Raw genomic sequence first — 22199 nt, 5'->3', positions numbered from 1 at the left:
TCCTTTCGATATCTTGAATCATTTACGAGAAGACAATTGTATGACCATGATTTGCGATGTGCAAAGTTGTGAATGGTCATGTGTCTCATGATTGTCCATTTGATGTAAAACCTAATAACTCCAGAACAAAATATTGTTCAGATCTCAATGTAAAATAAAATTTTGATATCTTATCTACTTCTCATCACTAATGTATGAGCTAAATTCCACCATATGCAATGTGTTTTTACTTTTGCAAAATTTCACGTTTTACTCAATTTGATGCAGCACAGTAACTATGGCATATAACAAAGAGAAATTCAATCTTTTCTTGAGTGAAGATAGCCTGTAAAATATATAGGAATAATATTTTTTCATCTAATTGTTTTCCAAAATCAGATTATATGCATTTCATATCTGCCAGAATGTCATTTCTCAGTGTAGACACCAGCATTTGGGGAGCAGTACAGCCATAACAAAAGCTGCTCTCGCCACACAATCCAGATAACACATCAGTAGCAGCAAGAGGGTCAACATTCCTCTACAGTCAGTCCATAAAACCTTCGGTGTTCCCTAGAACATCATGAGACAAAAGGCTACTTGTTGCAGAGTAATTCTCACTATCAGACACAAAATAAAACTTACGTAAGCACATGACAAATAAGTATGATTTACTGAAGGAATCTTTACTAAATATGGAATGTTTTTATTGCAGGCTAAATGGCAATGTGGTTTCTTAGAAGCTACATTTTCACTGAATTCTAAAACTTTACTGACAAACAGCGTACTCCAGAGACTATTACTTTACATAATTCGTATTGTTTACAAGGGAGTTGGCAGTTATTTATATTATAATTTTTTTGGTGTCAATAAGTATACTGTAGGTTACTATGAAAATTGTGACAGGGTGGAGTGTGTCAAAATACAAATTGCACAAATTTTATTAAAAAAATTTATTCTGTGTTCAATGATCATGACAAAATATTTACAACACAGCACCTTTGCATGCACGACAAATCTTGCACCACAACTCTCATTTGAGCCATACACAATACTACTGGAATATGTTCAACCAAATATCATATACAAAACTGTATGATACATAGGTTTCCCAGTGGCAGAAAGTCAAGTCAATGAGTCAATTATAATGAAGCATTCAAGGTGAACTAAAACCCAGCATCATTACTTTAAAATCCAAGAACTGTCTTTTGCAGTTACAATGTCCCGCCGACATTTACCACAGTAAGGTTAATTTACATTTCTTAATTCCACTTCAAATACTAAAGCACTGTTCGGTGGAATAACTGGCGGTGAACCTTTGGCACCATACCTGAAAAAATACAGCAGTTTTATTAGAAGTTGAATTTATGCCAGTAGTACTTATTAAAGTCTAAGTTTCCTCTATTTGCAATGAGAAAACATGAGTATTAGTAATTTGAGTTCCAAACCATAAAAAATGCTTCAAGCTGGATCTGTACAGCAGATTTCTCAGCTTATAACCAAACATGAGGTGGTCTAACAACTTCAGACTTTGTTCTACAAACAGCCTTATGGCAACACAATGACCACCTTACACAGTAATTGTTTTACACTTGTCTCCAGCTACGGTTCAGAAACGATGATTTTGATGTAAGAAATGAACGTGGAAGACCACCAAAAAAGTTCGAATACGCCGAATTGCAAGCAATATTAGATGAACATGATACTTTGAGTCAGAAGCAAATGGCAGCAATACTAAATGTTGCACAACAAACAATTTCTGACCATTTGAAAGCTATGGGAAAGATCCAAAAGTGTGGAAAATGGGTGCCACATAAATTGAATGAAAGACAGATGGAAAACCGAAAAAACATTGTCAAATTTTGCTTCAAAGACAAGAAAGAAAATCAATCTTTCATCGAATTGTTACTGGCGATGAAAAATTGATTTATTTTAAGAATCCTAAACAGGAAAAGTCATGGGTTAATCCAGGACAACCATCAACATCAACTGCAAAATCAGATCGATTCCGCAAGAAAACAATGATCTGTGTTTGGTGGGATCAGAAAGGTGTGGTGTATCATGAGCTTCTAAAACCCGGTGAAACTGAATACTAATCGCTACAGACAACAAATGATCAATTTGAACTCTGCATTGATCGAAAAAAGACCAGAATGGGCCAGAAGACATGGCAAAGTAATTTTTTTACACGACAATACACCTGCACACAAAGCAAAACTGGTTCAGGATACAATAAAAACATTTGGCTGGGAGCTGCTACCCCACCCGCCATATTCACCAGACTTGGCCCCTTCCGACTACCATTTGTTTTCATCAATGGGACACGCATTGGATGAGGAACACCGATTCTTACGAAGAAGTCGAAAATTGGGTGTCTGATTGGTTTACTTCAAAAGACGAACATTTCTATTGGCGTGGTGTCCACAAATTGCCAGAATGGTGGTCGAAATGTATAGAAAGCGATGGTCAGTACTTTCAATTCAAAATTAGTGTTTCATTGTAAAAAGACGCTCATTTCAAACCGGTACACCTGGTAAATTTGCATGAAACTCGAGAAAACCTTTATGGAGACACATCAAATTATGCACGAAGCCTATAGTGATGAGTGCTTAAGCTGTACTCGGTGTTACGAATGGTTCACACAGTTAAATGGCAGACAGAAGTTAAAGATGACCCTAGTTCAGGATGCCCTTTGACATTTACCAATGATGGTCACATCAGGAATGTTAAGGAAATTGTGTGTGCCAATCGAAGACAGACTGTAGAAGAAATTGCAGATGGATGTAACACTTGTGTTGCATCATGTCATGAATTCTTTACACATCATCTTTGAATACATCATGTTGCTGTCAAGTTCATTCCGTGGCTCATGAGTCAAGCCTAGAAAAACCTTTGCCTCACAATCTGTGAAGAGCTTTTGGACTGCGCAAATGAGAACGAGGTGTTCTTTAAGAGAATCATAACTGGTGGTGGTGATGCTGAGACCAACGTTCAAGCTTCACAATGGGTTGGAAAATGTTCTCCAAGATAAAAAAAAAAAATGCTCGTTGGGTCAAGTCAGAAGGAAACAGGCTGAAATGTGGCAAGACAATTCATGGGTCTTGCATTACGATAACACACCCTCACATTCATGCAAGTTGGTGTGCGACGAATGCACAAAAACTGGAATCACTGTGCTGCCTCATCCTAAGTACTCTCCAGACCTCGCCTCTATAGACTTCAATTTTCAAAGTTGAAAAGACTGTTGAAAGGATGAAGATTTGCAATGATATACTATATAAAAAATTCGCAGATAGCACTTCCTGCCATATAACAAGAGGCATACCAAGACTGCTTCTGGGGCTATGTCGCACATGTAACACTGTTCATGTCAAACTGACATATAGCAACATTGTATGAGGTTACATGTTCATAAAATAGTTTTTGGAAGATATTGGTGGTAGTCGCCACTTTAGGGAATAGTTTTAAAAGTTCGTCACACATAAAACTGCACGAACACCTAACATTTTGTTGCAAAGCCATAAAAAAAAAAACAATGCTGTATACATCTGGAAGTAAAACATACGAACCATTCACCAATCCACGAGGTGAGACATATAACCACGCGAGTATGAACTGTAGAAGGTTAATAATGGTGTGATGTAAAACTGAACTTAACCATGTGGTTCTTACACCCTTCAATTCCTCACACTGTTTGACAATGTATAGATAATGAGACACCACTCCATATTACAGTAATAATGCTATCAAAAGTATTGCACAATATTCACGAATCGAACTAACAAAACTGAATTATAATCAAGGTGAAAACAAGGAACCCCTCCAGTGCAGGGTCACAAAAGGCATTCGACACCCCGCATGTTTATCCTGCAACCACAATATTGGATTCTAATGGTTTAGTCAACGAGTAACACACACAGCAGGGGGAGCAATGGCAACAACTTACAAAGCAAGCATTGCATTATATCTACAACAAAAGTTGCCAAAGTTGGCATTTCATGAGAAAGGAACCCAAGGAATTTCAGAGTACGAAAGAAGTGGCAGATGAAATATTATCATTTCTGCAAGATGAGTCAGTGGAATGTGTGGCGTCGTACACACTCGCCTGTGTGGACAATTTACATTAGGAGTACAATGATGATATGTGCTGAACAAGTGAAAATGATACGAACAACAGCTGTCAGGCCACGTAGTTCATCATCCTTTTTGGACCTGGAGTCACAAACCCTCTCTTCAGTGAAAAGTAATAAAGGGCATTCACTGTCCACAGAAAGGGCACTGAACACATGGAAGATCATCTGCAGCATAGTAGAAAACAATTATGAGGACAAAGTACATGTTTTACAAAACCTGGCGTTTGCGTGTTTCAAAGATGATCAATGGAATTTACAGGATATGCACGATAGTTATCTACTATATTATGCATATAGAATCATGTGCATCACAGATTACAGGTATTTTAAGGGAAGCAGCAGATGGTTGCATAGCTTCAAACAGTGCTGCAGAATTGGAAGACTTAACATAACAAATTTACAAAGTGTTATCTTGACAATGCACAGCAAACTGCAAAATCGGCCCAAAAATTTGTAGATGAGATAAACGTATCCCATTGTTCACTAAGTAATTTGTTTTCAACACCGACCAATCAGGATTTGAAAAGGAAATGCACATGAAAGAAACCTGGAAATTAGCAGTTTCAAGAGTCGTATCAAGATCAACTAACATCAATGGTGTAACCGCTTGTATACGACTATGCCAACTGTTAATCAGGATGGTAAATTGACTGGGAAGTTATTTATTTTACTGTGTTGGAGGTTCTCTGCCCCTGCGATTCTTTCTTGTGTGAGAGATCTTGCAAGGACAGCAGGGAATATTTACATCACAGCAAGCAGAATGGGAAAAATGCGTGTAACAGAACTACAGCTGTACTATGAGCACTACTTTTAGCCAACAGTTGGTCAAAATAACTTTTCTCTGTCTAGATTTCTGGTCTGCGTATAAAAATCAATTTTGAGCAAATTATCCCTCCTGAAAAGTGTGTGACATTGCAATCCATATCACCTGCAACAACTGGACAAATTCAACATCTTGATATTTTCATTATTAATATCAATATTTATTTGTTGAATGTTCTCTCTCAATTTACTGCTAAAATTTCTCAGATCAGTCATTTCAAACAAATTTTAGGCGATACCTTCATTAAAATAAATACAAAGCAATAAATTACATTTAACTGAATTAAAAAAAAATAATTTCAGCTTTTGTTTAAAAATATGAAATAGCTTATATAAAAAATACTGGAAGTAGCTATTAAAAGTACATACGCCATATGAGGGGGAATAATAAGTTTCCTCTTTCCTCCAACTTTCATTCCTGTAACTCCGATGTCCCATCCTTTTATTACTTCACCTTTTCCTAACCTAAATTTGAATCCAGGTCCTTGTACGGTTTCATCAAACTTCTTGTTATTTTGCTTCAAACGACCTGTGTAATACACAGTAACCTGGAAAACAAAATATTCATTTCCTAAAGTACAGAACATGAACCTTGTAAAATCATCATTATCTAATTCTAAATTTCTGTTAAATAATGGTAAGTTTAAAACTAAAGACAAGTCTTGGACACAGCAACACATATTCTATCTGACAGCCGTAAAGCCATTTGGAGATGATCCCAGTTCTCCCAGTCTGCTTGGAAAGACTGGTTTTCAATGATTTCATATCCACCCAATGTGTGTGTCAACTGCACAACATCCACATAAAAAATTACGTAGTTCTCATATCAATTATGTTTTTGTAATTTATCACCACATCTTGTACTAGGAAACTTTACCAGCATTCATGTCACATACACAAATTTAAAGACTGTGTGTGGTCTTCAACGGGAGTAATGCAGAATTCAGGCCTTTAGAGTAGCACAGATAAGCAGCTTCGAGCTGTCTGTGCCTGTGGCTCCCAATTTTTGTGCAAACACAGACAGACATTGTGTGTTCTACCTGCTGCAGCAGACTGCTAGTAAGGGACACTTTCACACAACAGAAAGACAAGGTACAACACCAGCCATGAAGATAGATAGTGAAGGATGCACCACAATCAGTTCTATTTCTTCAGGATTTTAATATCCTCTAAAGGAGTAAACACATTTGTACTTTTAATAGGAACATCATCAATCCATTTTAACTGTGCCTTTCACACTAAAATTCTCCAAACTATGGGTTTAAGTACCACCTGTCTACCTCAACACAACAAAAGGTACACTTTAATGTGTTTCAGCCTAAATGATTAGTTCTGGCTAAAACAGCACAAGAAATTATTTTTGAATAAAGGTGGTGGGCTAAATGTGAATTAAGTGGTAGAATTAGTTCTCTATTTTACAGCAAATTATACCCAAATGAATAACTTTATGAAATGAGAAAGCCTATTACACTGATCACTAGAAGTGAAAGAACCCTCAAGGTGAGCTTCACGTAAGGTTATGTATGGAGCTTTCAGTCAGTAAAATGGCTTAACATATGAGAAACACGAAGTTCATTCTGACAGACAGAAAGAGGCCAGTAATCTGTGTATATATGTTTATGCTCTACAAACCACTGTTAAGTGCATGGCAGATGGTGTATCCCATTGTACCAGTTATTAGGGTTTCTTCCCACTCCATTCACATATGAAGCATGGGAAGAGTGATTTCGAAGTGCCTCTGGGCAGGCTGTAATTAAGCTTATCTTCTCCTCACACTCCCTACATGAATGATAAATGGTTGTGGTGGTGGTGGTGGTGGTGAGGGTGGGGGGGTTGTAGCATATCCACAGATCCTCATTTAAAGCTCGTTCTTGAAACTTGACAAGAAGGCTTTCTCGGGATACTTTACGTCTGCGTTCATGAATCTACCACTTCAATTTCTTCAGCATCTCTGTAAATCTCTCATGGGCCAAACAAACCTGTGACCATTCGTGCTGGCCTTCTCTGTACATATTCAATATTGCCGTTTAGTCCTATTTGGTATGGGTCCCACATGCTTGAGCAATATTTTAGAATGAGTCACAAGTGATTTGTAAGCAATCTCCTTTTTAGACTGATTGGTATTTCCCAGTACTCTACCAGTGAACCAAAGTCTACCACCAACTTTACCACAACTGAGCCTATGTGATCATACCATTTCATATCCCTACAAATGTCACACCCAAGTATTTGTGTGAGTTGGCCAATTACAACTGTGACTCTTTGACATTACAGTCATATGATATCAAATTTGTTTTCTCAACACTTGAAGCACATTGCCAATCTTTGCACTACTTTAAAATCTTATCAAAGTCCGACTGAATATCATTTCAGACAATACTTCATTATAGATAACTGCATAGTCCACACAAAGTCTTAAGACACTATGATTATTGTCCGCAAGGCCATTAATATACAACATCAACAGCAACGGAACCAATACATTTCCCTTGGACACACCAGCAGTTACTTCTACATCTGACAACGAAACTCCAAGAAAACATGCTGTGTCCTTCCTATCAAAAAATTCTTAGTCACTAATTCTGTTTTTGTACACTTTCACTGCTGTGGGCGTGTGTGTATGTTACTCTAAAAGTAAGATGATTGGTAAATCCTTAAATTAACTGGTGAAACCCAAGACTTACAATCACAGTGTGGTGAAAGTTCGAAATTTATTATTATATGCATAGATTTCGAACTTTTACCATGAGACGTTGATAAATCTTAGAATGTACTCATATCAACTGGTAAAACCATATTCATTAAAAAATCAGCATTGAAATAACCTGTATTTATTGTAAATTTACGTATTTTAAACATTATTGCATTCCAATGTGATAATGAGCAATATTCCATATTAGTGAAGATTTTAGTAAAAATGTTACCTCGTGAATGTTAATTTCTGTTACAACAAGGCTGACTACTGTGGCATTTCAAATTACATTTGTTAACTGTCATCAAATCCTGTATCTCTAGTGCTTCCTCATCTGATGCAACTGCACCTTCCACCTATGTTCCTTCTGTTCCAGTGCTTGATTCACTGACATCAATTCCTTGGCTGTCATTTTCAATTTCCAGCAAGTCCGTGGAAGTGGTGTTTTAGCATTGTTTCCAAGTATTCTTCAGTGTTTATATTTTTTATGAAATCATGTGGAACAACTGAGGTCGCAATGCCCATTTTCAATGGAACCCCAAACATGGCTTCATATGGTGAACATCTAACCCCTTCATGATAAGCCCTATTTTTCATTGCTTGCACAAACCTCAGCCCCTCAGACCATTTTGAAGTTTAATTTGTTTCCATCCCAGTTGATAACATATTTTCAATATCTTTATTTGCTCTTCCGACTGATCCCCGAGACTGACTGTGCCTCTGATTCCCATGGACTATCTTTGTATCACTCAACAACCCACATAAACTTTGAATGACTTGGTTACAAAACACCCCAGCATTATCAGAATGAAGGATACTTGGGGCCACCAAAGGTGGTAAAAATGTCCAAAAGATGATATGCTACTTCATCAGCCCTTTTCGAAGTTAGTGCGCGGAGGATAACAAATGTTGTCGAATGATCTTGGTATGCAAGTATGAACTTTGACTTACTGTCTGGGTTTGCTTTCATGTCGATATTTGGCATCGTGAATTCATTTCACTATGTGTGATAGATTTCACTATAACGCCCCTTTTCAATGGTTCCCATAATCTCAAATAAGGAACGACTGATTCAAGTCACGTTCTTGTACTTACGATCCTCCTTCCACAATCATCCAATCATCTGTGTTCGGCCCCTATGGCCTATAGAAATGTGGGTTTCGTGTACTACGTCAAACAGTTCATCAAAACAAACGTAATAAAGAATTTCTTCTTTCCCAGCAGACATAGGTGTTACGAGTTTCTCTCCACCTCCACTGTTGAGATCATATCATTTCAAATGTCCATAGTGAACAGATTTATATTGCTCAGCAGTTACATAAAAATTATTGTCCTCTTTCTTATTCACTGATTCACTTAAAAGATGGTAAAATCTGTTCCGCATAACATCACTCATTCTGATGCAAAGCTGCAGAAGAAACATCACTAAAACGAGTCACAAAGATGACCGCATACAGGACTCAATTCCTTCCGAAAATAAACTATGTGGTTAGGTATTCGCTTAATGCCGAATTAATGGTCCTTCCTCAATTTTCTTATTCCGTATTTGCAATTCCATACACATTCACTATTGAGCAAATATACCCCTCAAGACAAATATAAAAACATAATTGAAATGTCAACATACAAATCTTCCGGGCTTTGCAACTTGACCAGAGCCAATTATGGTATCTTCTACAGCTACTCCACCTTCCAGGATTTTCTTCTGTGGTGTATGAGCAGGTGAACCAGTTTGAGCTTGCTTTGGAGTTTGCCCACTTTTGTCTCCAGGAGTTTCACCACCTTTCTTCTTATTTTTCTTTGCTGATTGTGTTTCTGGAGTGCCCTGTTAAAAAGTCATATGCCTGTTAGTATTACATGAACTATAATATTTGTTTATTTTAAATGTTCCCTCAACAATAAATATAAATGCTAATGCTGAATAGCAAATTGCTCTTTAACCTGCCTAATATTTATTTCTAACAATTTAAGCAAATAAAAAATTTAAATCATACATATTTCACTTCTACGACGAACAAATTGGCAAACCTATTTCAGTCAATTTTCACATTTTTGCCTTGCCTCTTATGGAACATACACAATTTTTTTTACAGCACAAAAAAACCCACACTACAATTATTAAAAACTTAACCAGCACAAGCACTCACGTTTGCCTGAACTATTGGAGTGTTGGGAGTTACAGCATCAGGACCTTTACCCTTTTTCTTTTTCATTTCATTTGGAGTATTCACTTGTTTATTCTGTTTTTGCGCACTCTGCTGTTTCTCTTTGTTCTTTCCTTGAAGTTGCTGTTTCTGAGGAGTTTCTTCTTCAACTAAAAGAGAGAATTTTAGTCAAATTCGTGAAGCATCAAACATGAACAATCTTATGATAAAGGCTGAAATGTTATCCAAAAAAGCTGTATTGTTAGTGACTTTATTAATTTATTATCTCACAAAAATCATTGTATCAATTCTTATAAGATGCCAATTCAGAAATTAGCAGCAAACTATCAATACTGAATGCAGTTAACATGTCAGGCATTTGAAACTACTGGGAAGTGAAGCTGCATGTTTTGAGAAGGTTCTTGCATATATGCCAACAACAGATGGTATGACAAGCTGATTGGGAAAGGCAGTTTAAACAAAGTGGCTGCGTTCATAGCTGTGTGCATCATAGAACAACGAGCAGCAATATGATTTTTGAGGTCAGATGGTGTAAAATCTTGACAAATCCATAGAAGGATGTTGGAAAGATGTGGAGATAACTGTATTAGTGAGAGAAGAGTGTAAGAATGGGTAAATGCCTTTAAAAGTGGACGTATGTCAGTCACAGATGACCAAAGCTTTGGTTGTCGCAGCACGTCCGTTACTGATGAGAATGTGGGACATATTGACACCATTATTCATGAGAACCGGCAAATTTCTTTAGAAATTTTAGCCTAGGAACTGAGTACCAATGGCAGATCTGCTCTTACTGTTATTATGAGGTTCTCAAGTACCGTTTTTTGTGCGCCCAATGCATGCATAGGATGCTTGCTGGTGAACAAAATATGACATGTTCACGCTGCCACATGATTTCTTGCACAATATAATGCTGAAGGATACAACTTTTTGACCCGTATTGTCACAGGAGATGAAACCTGGGTCCATCACTATGAACCAGGAAGTTAAAGAATGTCTTCAGAATGGCGACATCTCCAGCCCTCTGCCAGAAAGGTCCTTTTCACCCTCTTCTGGGATATGAACAGGCTGATTTTGGGCCACTATTGGCAAAGGGGCAAAAAAGTGAACAATGCTAAGTACAGCTCCATGTTCCCGAATGAGCTAAAGCTAGCAATATGGAGCCATCACACTAGAGGCACTCTTACCCTTCACGACAATGCATGCCCTCACACCACGGCTGTAACTCTGTCATTTGGAGACAGACTTCAGACTGTATTGCATTCCCCATATAGCCCTGATCTCACTCCTTCAGATTACTACATGTTTGGACTCCTGAAGGACACTCTCAGAGGACAACAATCGTAAACTTATGATGAGGTTAAAAAAGTGGTGCACTCATTGCATTGGGCACAACCAAAAACCTTTTATTCGAATGGAATAGGAACGTCGGTGCAATGGTATGAGAAGTGTATCGAAAAGGGGGTAATTATGTTGCAAAAATGACACCTTGTCCATATGTGTGATACGTATATGCTTCACAAAAAGTAGTTTGCTGATACTTTTTGAATCAGTCTCGCATTTTAAAGATTGACTGTCTAGAGCTTAATTTTTAATACAATGTAATATAAATTTACTCTTCTTATTTGACACAAAGTTGTTATCGCACTGAATAAGTAAGATACTAGCCACATTCCAGCATTCACTACTTATGACTAATGTTAAGTTCACAGCTTGTTTTATTAACAACAACCTGGGTTTGGTGATTTTTGTTTTATGGTCATCGGGCCATAGCCCAAAGTATATTTTTCTGTCTAATGCATTGTCTACCACTACTGGAGACATCACTGGAAGTTAGGCAAAGAAATACATCTACATCATAGTCTAATGCTCATAAAAATCACGAAGGCTGTGACAGCCCACACTTTATGAGCAACCTGACTTACCTTCGTCTGAGTCATCTTCTTCCTCTTCCCCATCATCGTCATCATCTTCATCCTCTTCACCACTTTCTACTTCCATTTCCTCATCACTGTCTCCCAAGCTCTCAAGATCACTGTCATCATCGTCATCACCATCGTCTTCATCTAAAACGAGACAATCTACTGTTTATCAATGCAAAACACTCAAAACGGGCTTCATATAATGCAACAGTAGCATCTCAATGCCAAAAGGAAAATCCAAAATAGAAAGTAAAAAATAGAAGCTAATTGAGACTAAAGTTCTGAGTAGAGACAATATGCAATCACCTGTCACTGACAATATTTTTCCTGAAACAGAAATTAGACATACTATTCATTCCTTCCAGCATACATATCACACTTCTATTTCATATAAACTAGACTCTCGCAAATTCGGCCATTCCTGGCACACATGGGTGCCAGATTAGCAGAAGTGCCATATTATTGAGTGTCTGAAATTTATTTTATTTTATTTATTTTGAAAACATACAGGATATAGTGTACTGTATTTCATCAAACCAAAGTATACATTTTTAAAACAGAGGATACACTTTACTAAATGCAAAAATATATTAATTTTCAAAGACAACTTAGTCCTTGAGTGTCTACTGTACATAATTATAGTCTTATCACTCAATATGAAATATGTCCCTAATTTTGAACTGTCGCAATAATGATACGCGACGGTGGCATGCTTTATCATGCAACCACTTTAGAAGCATTACATTGGAACTGCATGTATCTGGTTTTTGCATAATGTACTCCAGGAAGACCTCTGCAGCTTCAGCACCAGCAGTGTGAGAAATCTTCATGCTCTCTACTCCTGCGTCCTCTCCATCACTTTCAATCATTACTTTCTTGCGCACTTTTGATTATTTCTTCATCTGCTGAAGTTTGGTCCATATTACATTCCTCATTCAGCCACTTAGTAACATCATCATAAATTTCTTTTCCTCCTGGAAGGTTGTGGAACATATCTGTACAAAGTAATTGATAATTCCGAATTGACTGCCTCATCACTGTCACTACTGGATCCAACTTGGCCACAATTTTCTCCAGCTGTTCATTAGGGAAGCACTCTCCACTTTATCCCATGCTTTGGTTGCTTGGAAAACACCATCACTTATGTTAACTGCTTTCCACACCTTCAGCATAACCTTGATAATGTAGTTTTCACTTTCGTTCAGCAAGGAGACGAGAAGTGAATGTCAATAATGACCTACGAGAGACTATTTGTCTGTCCATCCACGCTTTCTTCTGAGCACAATACTGGACTGGTGGAGTCTGTCAGTGCGTCGGAAACAAAATGGATGTTGGGATTTTCCAAACACCATAAGCAGTAGTTTATGCCTACCATTTACATTACAACATGCCATTAATGTTACATGCGGTTTCTGTTGCTTGTAACCATGAGCTTCCTTCTAGTTCTTAGCAGCTAATGTTCTTGAAGGATGCATCTTTTAAGTGTCCTGTTTCATCAGCATTATACAAGGCATTGGCAGTTAAATCTTCTTCCTCTACTATCTTCCATATCTTGCTTACAAACTTATCAGCATTCTTATCGTTAGGTGACTGACTGCTGCTGAATGCGATGTTTTTTTTTTTTCAGTTTGATAGTCAACCTTCGCTCGCTGCAACCAAGTTACTACTGCCAAGTGGTTCGTTAAATGGAGCTGCTTTTTCCTTTATAATCGGGCCACTAACTGGAATTCCTTTACTGTGTTGTTGTATGAACCATCTGTGAACAGCTACATCCAGTTCTTCATTCTCACTCTTTCGCATAACCTTCCGTTTTCCAAACTCTCTATCCATTCGTGTTGAGTACCACTGAATATCACTATCTTTTATTTTGTGTCATAAATAGTTGCTCATCCAACACTAAACTCATCAGCAATGACTTTCTGCTAAGAACTTAGATTTAACTTATCTAAAATTTCGATTTTCTGCTAGAGGTCTAGCATAACTTGTTTCCTTTTAGAAGACATGATTCCGAACTGTAAACAAAGCTACAATTTCAAATACAGTATATAAAGCATTGTTTAGCTACGCATTGTTGCACACGATAATTCACTGTGGCACGTGTTTTTGGATCTGCGCCTGACTATTGAGAGACCGGACTACTGGGGACCGAATTTGCGTTGAGTCTAGTGTTTTACTTTCTTCTGGCCAACTACTATGAAGTTTTAAAATCAACACCTAAAAAACAGTGTCCTGATAGGAGAAAAAGTCACCCATAAGCTCTATGGAATTGTGTACCTTCACTTTCCATTTTGCTCTTCTTCAGTGCTGGTTTTCCTGGAGTATGCCCTACACTCTTCCGCTTTTCTTGTTTGGTGGCTTTAACATCATTTTTCTGGGGGGTTTCTGCAACAGAATAACAACTGATAAAAACAGACCAAATTTAAATATTAACAATACAAGGTGACAGTTACTGAACTATGTGAAAAAATGTAAATTAGTTAACGAACTACAGCATGCGCACACTTAAGTCAATATATAAACATCACTACGGCTATTCGGATTTATGTTACGATATGTTCGATAAGCCTGCCATCATTGGCGATGATGTGACTAGACGAATAGCGAAATTCTGTGTGATCTGCTGAAGTGTCTGAATAGAGATGCTTTTGATGACCTCCTGAATGGCTATTTTCAGCTCAGTTGTGGTTTTGAGATTATTGCTGTACACCTTGTCTTAATATAGCATCACAAAAATAAGTCACACGTGTTCAGATCCAGAGAATATGGTGCCCTACTGAAGCCCATGCCAGTAGCCTCTGGGTGCCCCAGAGCCGGAATGCGGTCCCCAAAGTGCTCCTCCAGAACATCAAACACACTCCTGCTTCGATGGGATTGAGCTCCATCTTGCATGAACAAGATTTTGTTGAAATCAGGGTAACTTTGGATAATGAGGATGAAATCATCTTCCAAAACCTTTACATACCGTTCGGTAATCACTGTGCCATTAAGGAATATCATACAGATTATTCCATGGCTGGATATTGCACACCACACAGTCACCCATTCACTGAGGGTGAAGAGACTTCTCGATAGCGAAAAGCAGATTCTCAGTCCCCCAAAAACGCCAATTTTGCTTACTGATGAAACCATCCAAATGAAAGTGGGCTTCATTGCTAAACCAAACCATGCATGCACATACTAATTCCCATTATGTCCCACAGCCAACTGCGCAGTTTGAACGTCCTCACGCAAACTGATCAGAAGTTGATGACTTTATTTCATGTAGATCAATAATTGTCAACTGTACAGTGCAGATGAAATAAACTGAAGCCTTTCATTAAGCACACATTCCAAATTGAATGTATTACTCAAGGAACCTTCCCGTCATCAAAAAGGAACCCCTACATTTTAATCACATCACTCCATAAACATCAGTATCAATAAGAAATGTAAATTCATACAATGTGAAATGTAAGAACTGTCATACTTCACAGTGCATTTTCTTCCTCCACAGAGCTAATTAGCAATTCTATATTACAGCCATTCTAAAATTGCAAGTTGATTAATTTGAAGATTATTCTCCTTTCATTCACAGCCTTTTGGTTGGTTGACAAATTTACACAAGGTGGAAATTCTCAAGATACAATTTTTTCCCTTCAACTGGACTATCATAATTGATTGTTCAGTTGTTTGCAGGATTAAGGGACCGAACTAAGGGATCAGGCCTCCATCCACAAAACAAGTGCATAGAGAAAATGTTGCTAACCAGAAGCAAAAGCCACTAAAATGTACCATAGTGCACAGAAAATAGTATAGACACGTCCAGACCATTTTATAATTCCCAGACTTACAAAGTAATTCCACAAAATATAAAAGAGATGCAAATTGGGGCTTTGTAAACTAACAGTATGTCAGAAGCAGATAGGGAAGCTTTGAGCTGTAGCTGTTGTAACAGTTACCTCCTCCCATACCTAATCCTCAAGCAACAAGAGACATGCATAAAATAATGATGTAATTAACAACCTTCTACTCAGATAAAGGAGGGCTCACTCCACATAAAAAGGTCCATAGTACTGAGATTGTAGCAGACAAAGAACATGAAATGTAATAGAAACATAGTAAAAGGGAAACAACATTTGCTGCCAGCAGGACAGGAACAGACGAGGCACAGCATGCAGCCTCTGGCATCCTTCCACCAACTGGTCAAACCCTGATCTGAGTGCTGATGCTGGAGAAAGAAAAATAATACACTAGAAGACATCTATTTGTATTTTCATAACCAGCCAACACTGAAGGTAAGGAGAGCTGAAGACACTGCACAGGTCAATTTGCTGTAAGGAGGGAACACTCCACGAGGGTGTGAGCTACTGTCAGCAAAGAATTGCCAACACATTTGGTGGGAGAGAGGAAGGTGGCTGATTATAGAGGATAAAGGCATGGATCAGACACACTTGACCAAAACAAAGCCATTGTAAGGCAGTGAACTCTCAAGAAACTGAAGAAGAAACACCACACAATAATTATCTCCTTAATACTGCCCAGATTTTTGTTGGATGGTTGACTGGGGGTAGAGGATTAAACAATGAGGTCTTGAGTCCCTCAGTCAAGGGTTCCTTCATCCAAAAGTTGTGACATCCACCAGGAATGTGCTCACATACACTCGCACGTAGACTGCAAATTTGCAGTGTGCACATGTGAGATGTGCTTTGCTTCCCACCAAGGGCACATTTATTCAAATTATGAATACAGATTAAAATAATGATTTATTATTTGTGAATAACAATGCTGCTACAATTCTTTGTCATTTATTAAACAAATGTACTTTTTGCTGATTTTAATTTGGTGTTTAAAACTTTTTTTTTAGAAACATCTGACTGAAAAGTTTGATTTGAGGTGATCTGCCATTATTGCACACTAAAGAAAGAAAGTTATATATAAAAACAAAGATGAGGTGACTTACCGAACAAAAGCGCTGGCAGGTCGATAGACACACAAACAAACACAAACATACACACAAAATTCAAGCTTTCGCAACAAACTGTTGCCTCATCAGGAAAGAGGGAAGGAGAGGGGGAAGACGAAAGGAAGTGGGTTTTAGGGAGAGGGTAAGGAGTCATTCCAATCCCGGGAGCGGAAAGACTTACCTTAGGGGGAAAAAAAGGACAGGTATACACTCGCACACACGCACATATCCATCCACACATACAGACACAAGCAGATCCCCTCTCCTTCCCTCTTTCCTGATGAGGCAACAGTTTGTTGCGAAAGCTTGAATTTTGTGTGTATGTTTGTGTTTGTTTGTGTGTCTATCGACCCGCCAGCGCTTTTGTTCGGTAAGTCACCTCATCTTTGTTTTTATATATAATTTTTCCCACGTGGAATGTTTCCTTCCATTATATTGATATCATTAAAGAAAGAAAGTGTTACATATGTGAAGAAAATATTGGTGTGTGACATTCCCTGAAATCTTTTTCAGGATGGCGACACAGGACTTTCAAATCGCAATCGTCTTCTACAAAAACTGAGAAATCATCAATTCTGCTCTAGTTTTTTTGCAAGTAATTCACTGTGATCCCACATAAGCTTCGTCTCCCAAGTCTTGCTCGAAATAAAACTTATTTGCTTATGCTATAACATCATTTGAAATTCCTGACCCAATTTCTTTAACATTTCTTTGGCTATTATTGTAGCTTGTAGTTTGCTGTAAGCCTACATTGGTCATTCACAGGAAAGCAGGTGAACTGCTGGTTTTTAAATTATAGGTAAGACATTGCTACAGTAACTGCAGTTGGTGTGAAAAGGTGAAACACTTCGAATCACCCCCGACACTGCCTCAAAGTTACCAGTGTGATACAATGTTATGAACTTACACACTCAAACCTGGGTCTCTCTTCTCAAACAATGGAAAATCCAGGATGGAATGTAACAATATTATGAGAAGAAAAGTCGCTACTTACCATACAGCGGAGATCCTGAGTCGTGGTAGGCACAACAGAAAAACTTTCACAATTGAAGCTTTTGGCCATTGGCCTTTGCCAACAACAACACACACACACACACACACACACACACACACACACACACACACACACAACTCTCATGCAACTGCAGTCTCAGGCAATGCATCTCCACAATATGGTGAGTAGCAAGTTTCCTTCTCATAATATCACTCTCTCTCCTAGACTTTTTCAATCTAAGTTCTATGTAGCTGCATAGACAAATTTAACATTGAAAAACTATTCCATCTTTTAATGGCAAGCTTACTCAGAGTCAATTCTAAAAGATTTTTGAATGACCATGTTAAGCAATGTCCCAGGAATGTTTTAGGCGATTTTACATTAAAAGTTTGACATTAGTCATTACTAACCATGGAGTTCTTGCATGGTTCACCCAATCTGTAACACTACAAACACAAAGTGTTTAATTATATTAAGGAGACGCCCACATCCACTAGCGTTAGTAATCTAAGATGTGCATATTAAGATTTTCTGTCATCTGCATTCCCATCTTTGGCTACTTACATTGAGTATTTGCACATGTTTGTACAGGGTGCGAGGGAAGCACTGGCAGAGGCAGAAATACGAGGGCCGTTCAGAAAGTAACCTCCGGTTGATTTAAAAAAATACACCAAGTTAAATAAAAATATGTTAATATATACATCTTACAACTACATCTTTGCACTATTTTTCTACATAGTCTCCATAGCGATTGAGGCACTTATCGTATCTCTTCACAAGCTTTGAAATTCCTTCTGCATAAAAATCACCCGCTTGTGCCTGGAGCCAGCCTGTGACCGCATCTTTGAGCTCTTCGTCGTCATCAAACCGCTGTGACCCGAGCCATTTCTTCAAATGCATGAAGAGGTGATAATCACTTGGCGCCAGGTCTGGGCTGTAAGGTGGATGGTTGATAACGTCCCACTTTAAGGACTCAAGAAGGGCCGTTGTTCTGCGAGCAGAGTGAGGACGGGCGTTATCGTGCAAAAAAAAACGATACCGGAAGTCAGCATACCATGGCGTTTGTTCTGTATAGCCCGTCGTAACTTTTTTATTGTTTCACAGTACACGTCTTGATTAATGGTCGTACCACGTTCCATGAATTCAACCAACAACACCCCTTTGGCATCCCAAAACACCGTTGCCATCAGTTTTCTGGCAGAAAAATCTTGCGAGGCTTTTCTTGGTTTGGTAGGCGAATTTGAATGTGCCCACATCTTTGATTGTTCTTTTGTCTCAGGGTTCACGTACTTAATCCAGGTTTCGTCACCGGTCACGATTCTGTTTAACAATGGTTCTCCTTCGTCCTCATAACGTGACAGAAAGTCTAATGCAGAGGCCATTCTTTGAGTTTTGTGGTGGTCGGTAAGAATTTTGGGCACCCATCGTGCACAGAACTTACGGTAACCCAATCTTCCTGTCACTATCTCGTACAAGAGTGTCTTAGAAATCTGTGGAAAACCAGTAGACAACTCCGACATTGAGAAACGTCGATTTTCACGAACTTTCGCATCAACTGTCTGAACGAGTTCGTCAGTCACCAATGATGGTCTACCACTCCTCTCTTCATCATGAACCTTTTCTCGTCCACTTCTAAATAAACGTACCCATTCACGGACAACTCCTTCACTCATAACTCTTGGTCCGTACACGGCACAAAGCTCACGATGAATAGCTGCTGCAGAATATCCTTTGGCTGTAAAAAACCTTATGACAGCACGCACTTCACATTTGGCGGGGTTTTCTATTGCAGCACACATTTCAAACTGCCGCAAAAACTAAACTAGCGCAGGTACGACGTTCACTCGACCACGGCTTGATGCCGACTGACCTGTTGAGTGCGTGAACGCACAGATGGCGTCGCTACTCCCCCCACAACCCGCACTGTGACCAATCGAAGGTTACTTTCTGAACCGCCCTCTTAGATGAATTGGGCTGCATTGGTAGCGTAATTTCTAAGGCCGTCAGCCAGTATTTTCATGCTGTATTTGTTACACTGTGAAGTAAGTAAAGCTGCACTGAACTGGAAGGTTGCGCTGAACACTACAGTGCTTTACTAGGCATGATGACAACCCCTGACGTCCAACTTTGAACCGACATACAGCCAGTACTCCAACCAAGTGCCACTTGACTTGGCATTTTTGCCATTGCTAGAAGTGAAAGAAGTGATAAATAATCTTAGGAGAGCAACAGAGAAATTTATTGCAAAACCTTTTAACTGTTTAATCTGGAACTTTTTTAGTCCATTGAAAAATTCTTTATCACACAAACTGGACAGAGCCAAGGGAAAATGCTAGTTATAGAATTCAATAGAAGGAAACACACAAAACACAGTGGCATTCTATATTATTCATTATTTTAGTTACAAATAATTTACTTGCAAAAAAATTTGTTTGAAAGAGCCACTTATTTGAATAATTATGCAGCTAGATATTTATCCAAATAATGCCCATCACTACTACTCCTTTGCCCTTCCTTCTCCTCTTCACTATCAATTGCTGTTTAATATTAACAGCTGTAACAAGTAATGTTAGTTTGCTTGCTTGATTTACTTGAGAGAACTTACAGTGTAGCTCAATTGAATTTTTTTTGTTAATTATAAAGAACATAGACAACCACAGTCAGTTGTTAGCCTCATCAACAGATATAACAACGTAATTGCGATTTTAACTGCACATTGAATGCGAGTATTATTCCATCAGGTTTCATTTTCATGTAAATTTAGAGTTCCACTCAATATTAGATTATAACTTTACATTTCGTCATACATAATCATATTCAGTCACTGTGTTTAATACTTTATAAATCTCAGGCCCACAGCTTTCAGTTCCTCCACAGAAAACATGTAAAATCTATAGCTGCTAAGAAATTCAAATTCTAAATGGATTCCAACACTTGCCAGGGCTATTAGTGCCACTGCATTGCAATGAAGTTTTATAGATTCCATATTTCTTCCGTCACATGGTCGGGCAACATGTCCATTGACCCACACTCATTGAGAGCACACCATACGATAATACATAGTGATGAAACTACCAGCAACATGCTTCTGCATCGTGTGCAAGCGAGTGATGGGTAGTGAGTACTACTAATGTTTCCACCTGTGAAAGCAATGGTCTATCTTCCACAGCCATCCCACCCCCATTTCATCACAAGTAAAGCATTGATGAGGAGGCAGCACCCACTAATCAATGGACTGCTGCTCCTGATATGGGAAACAGGCTGCAGCAGAAAAAGACGCAAACCACCTAAAAGCACTTAATACAGAAGAAAGGAAGATGGAGGCAGCAGGCCAAGCAAATAGGGTAAAGAGTCACCCTGACCAAGTATGTGGCAAGAAACAGTTCCAACTCCCAACAAACCCAGCCAAAAGGTAGTTAAAATTTAATATACTGAGTATAAAAACCATTAGGAAAATAATTGGGAATGCTATGCCTTGCATGGGGAGCCAGCATTCCACCAGAATACGAGCAAATGTCAGTAAGGCTCTGCAACTACAATGTGGGTGTGCTTGTTACATAAAATAAAACTATGGGTCAGTCCAGTATGACCAAATGACCAATAAAGAATCAACATATGGGGCATTCCTTCTGGGAGGAACACTGGGACGAGTGCCATGCAGCAATAGTTTCCTTGATAGTGCAGAGTTTATAACAAGCAGCAGTACCCCAATGTTTCATCTCCAAGTGAGCAGAGGCCTTAGTTTCACCTGCAAATCCACCCTGGGATCATCAAAGTGAAGGGGTAATCTTATCTCTATCCAAATGGTCAGCCAGTTCATTCCCTGGGTATCCACACAACTTGGGACCAGAGAAAAACAGAGCAGGCAGTTCACAGAGAAGATCATGAATAGCAGGTATCACAGGGTGACAAGATAAACATCGATCAACGGCTTGGAGATTGCTCAGAGTCACTACAAGTTAAAACACAACTGAGGGAGGTCTTTCATAAAATGGTGGGCTATATCAATGGCGAAGCGCTCTGTCAAAAAAGTACACGTTCCTTGAAATTAATGGTGTTCCGACGGATGAGTCTGAAACATATAACCTGTCCTACCCATAATTTTAGAACAATCTGTGTCAGAGACAGTAGTACCCTGAAATTAAACTGAAAGGAATAGACATCAAAAGGTCATGGGAGCAGACAGACGTTAGGTCCTTGAAATAGATTGGTCCTAACTCGTGACTTAGGTACCACCTAATGCAAGAAAAGGGGGGGGAGATGGAACATGAAGTATACACTAAGGAAGATGGGCAGGTCATACCAGAGAGCTATAAGGCACATTCCAAATGGTAATCCCACCCAAGGGCGGGTGGTAGGTAGTCAACACTCCTTGCATGCAATAATAATAATAATAATAATAATAATAATAATAATAATAATAATAATAATAATAGGATATGTTGGTTTGTCAGCAAACTGTCACATGTTAATTTCATAGGTAGGTTGGTTTAAAGGTGGGAGAAGGGCTCAAACTACAAGGTCATCGGTACCTTGTTCCTAATGAAACAGTG

General features: G+C 38.6%; 1 protein-coding gene across 1 annotated transcript in view; it reads right to left on the bottom strand.

The window, feature by feature from the left end:
- Positions 1 to 917: 917 nt before the first annotated feature.
- LOC124804961 (46 kDa FK506-binding nuclear protein) overlaps positions 918 to 22199 on the bottom strand; it is a 66868-nt gene continuing 45586 nt past the window's right edge. Inside the window, exons 4-9 of the mRNA XM_047265353.1 lie at positions 13985 to 14092; positions 11714 to 11854; positions 9774 to 9940; positions 9254 to 9451; positions 5304 to 5482; positions 918 to 1309 (exon numbers count right to left, since the gene is read on the bottom strand). Coding sequence (XP_047121309.1) covers positions 1228 to 1309; positions 5304 to 5482; positions 9254 to 9451; positions 9774 to 9940; positions 11714 to 11854; positions 13985 to 14092 — 875 coding nt within the window. The 3' untranslated portion in view covers positions 918 to 1227. The remainder of the gene's footprint in view (positions 1310 to 5303; positions 5483 to 9253; positions 9452 to 9773; positions 9941 to 11713; positions 11855 to 13984; positions 14093 to 22199) is intronic.

Source organism: Schistocerca piceifrons, chromosome 7 (genome assembly GCF_021461385.2).
Source record: "Schistocerca piceifrons isolate TAMUIC-IGC-003096 chromosome 7, iqSchPice1.1, whole genome shotgun sequence".
Lineage (NCBI taxonomy): Eukaryota > Metazoa > Arthropoda > Insecta > Orthoptera > Acrididae > Schistocerca > Schistocerca piceifrons.
This window is presented reverse-complemented; position numbering and strand designations above follow the sequence as displayed.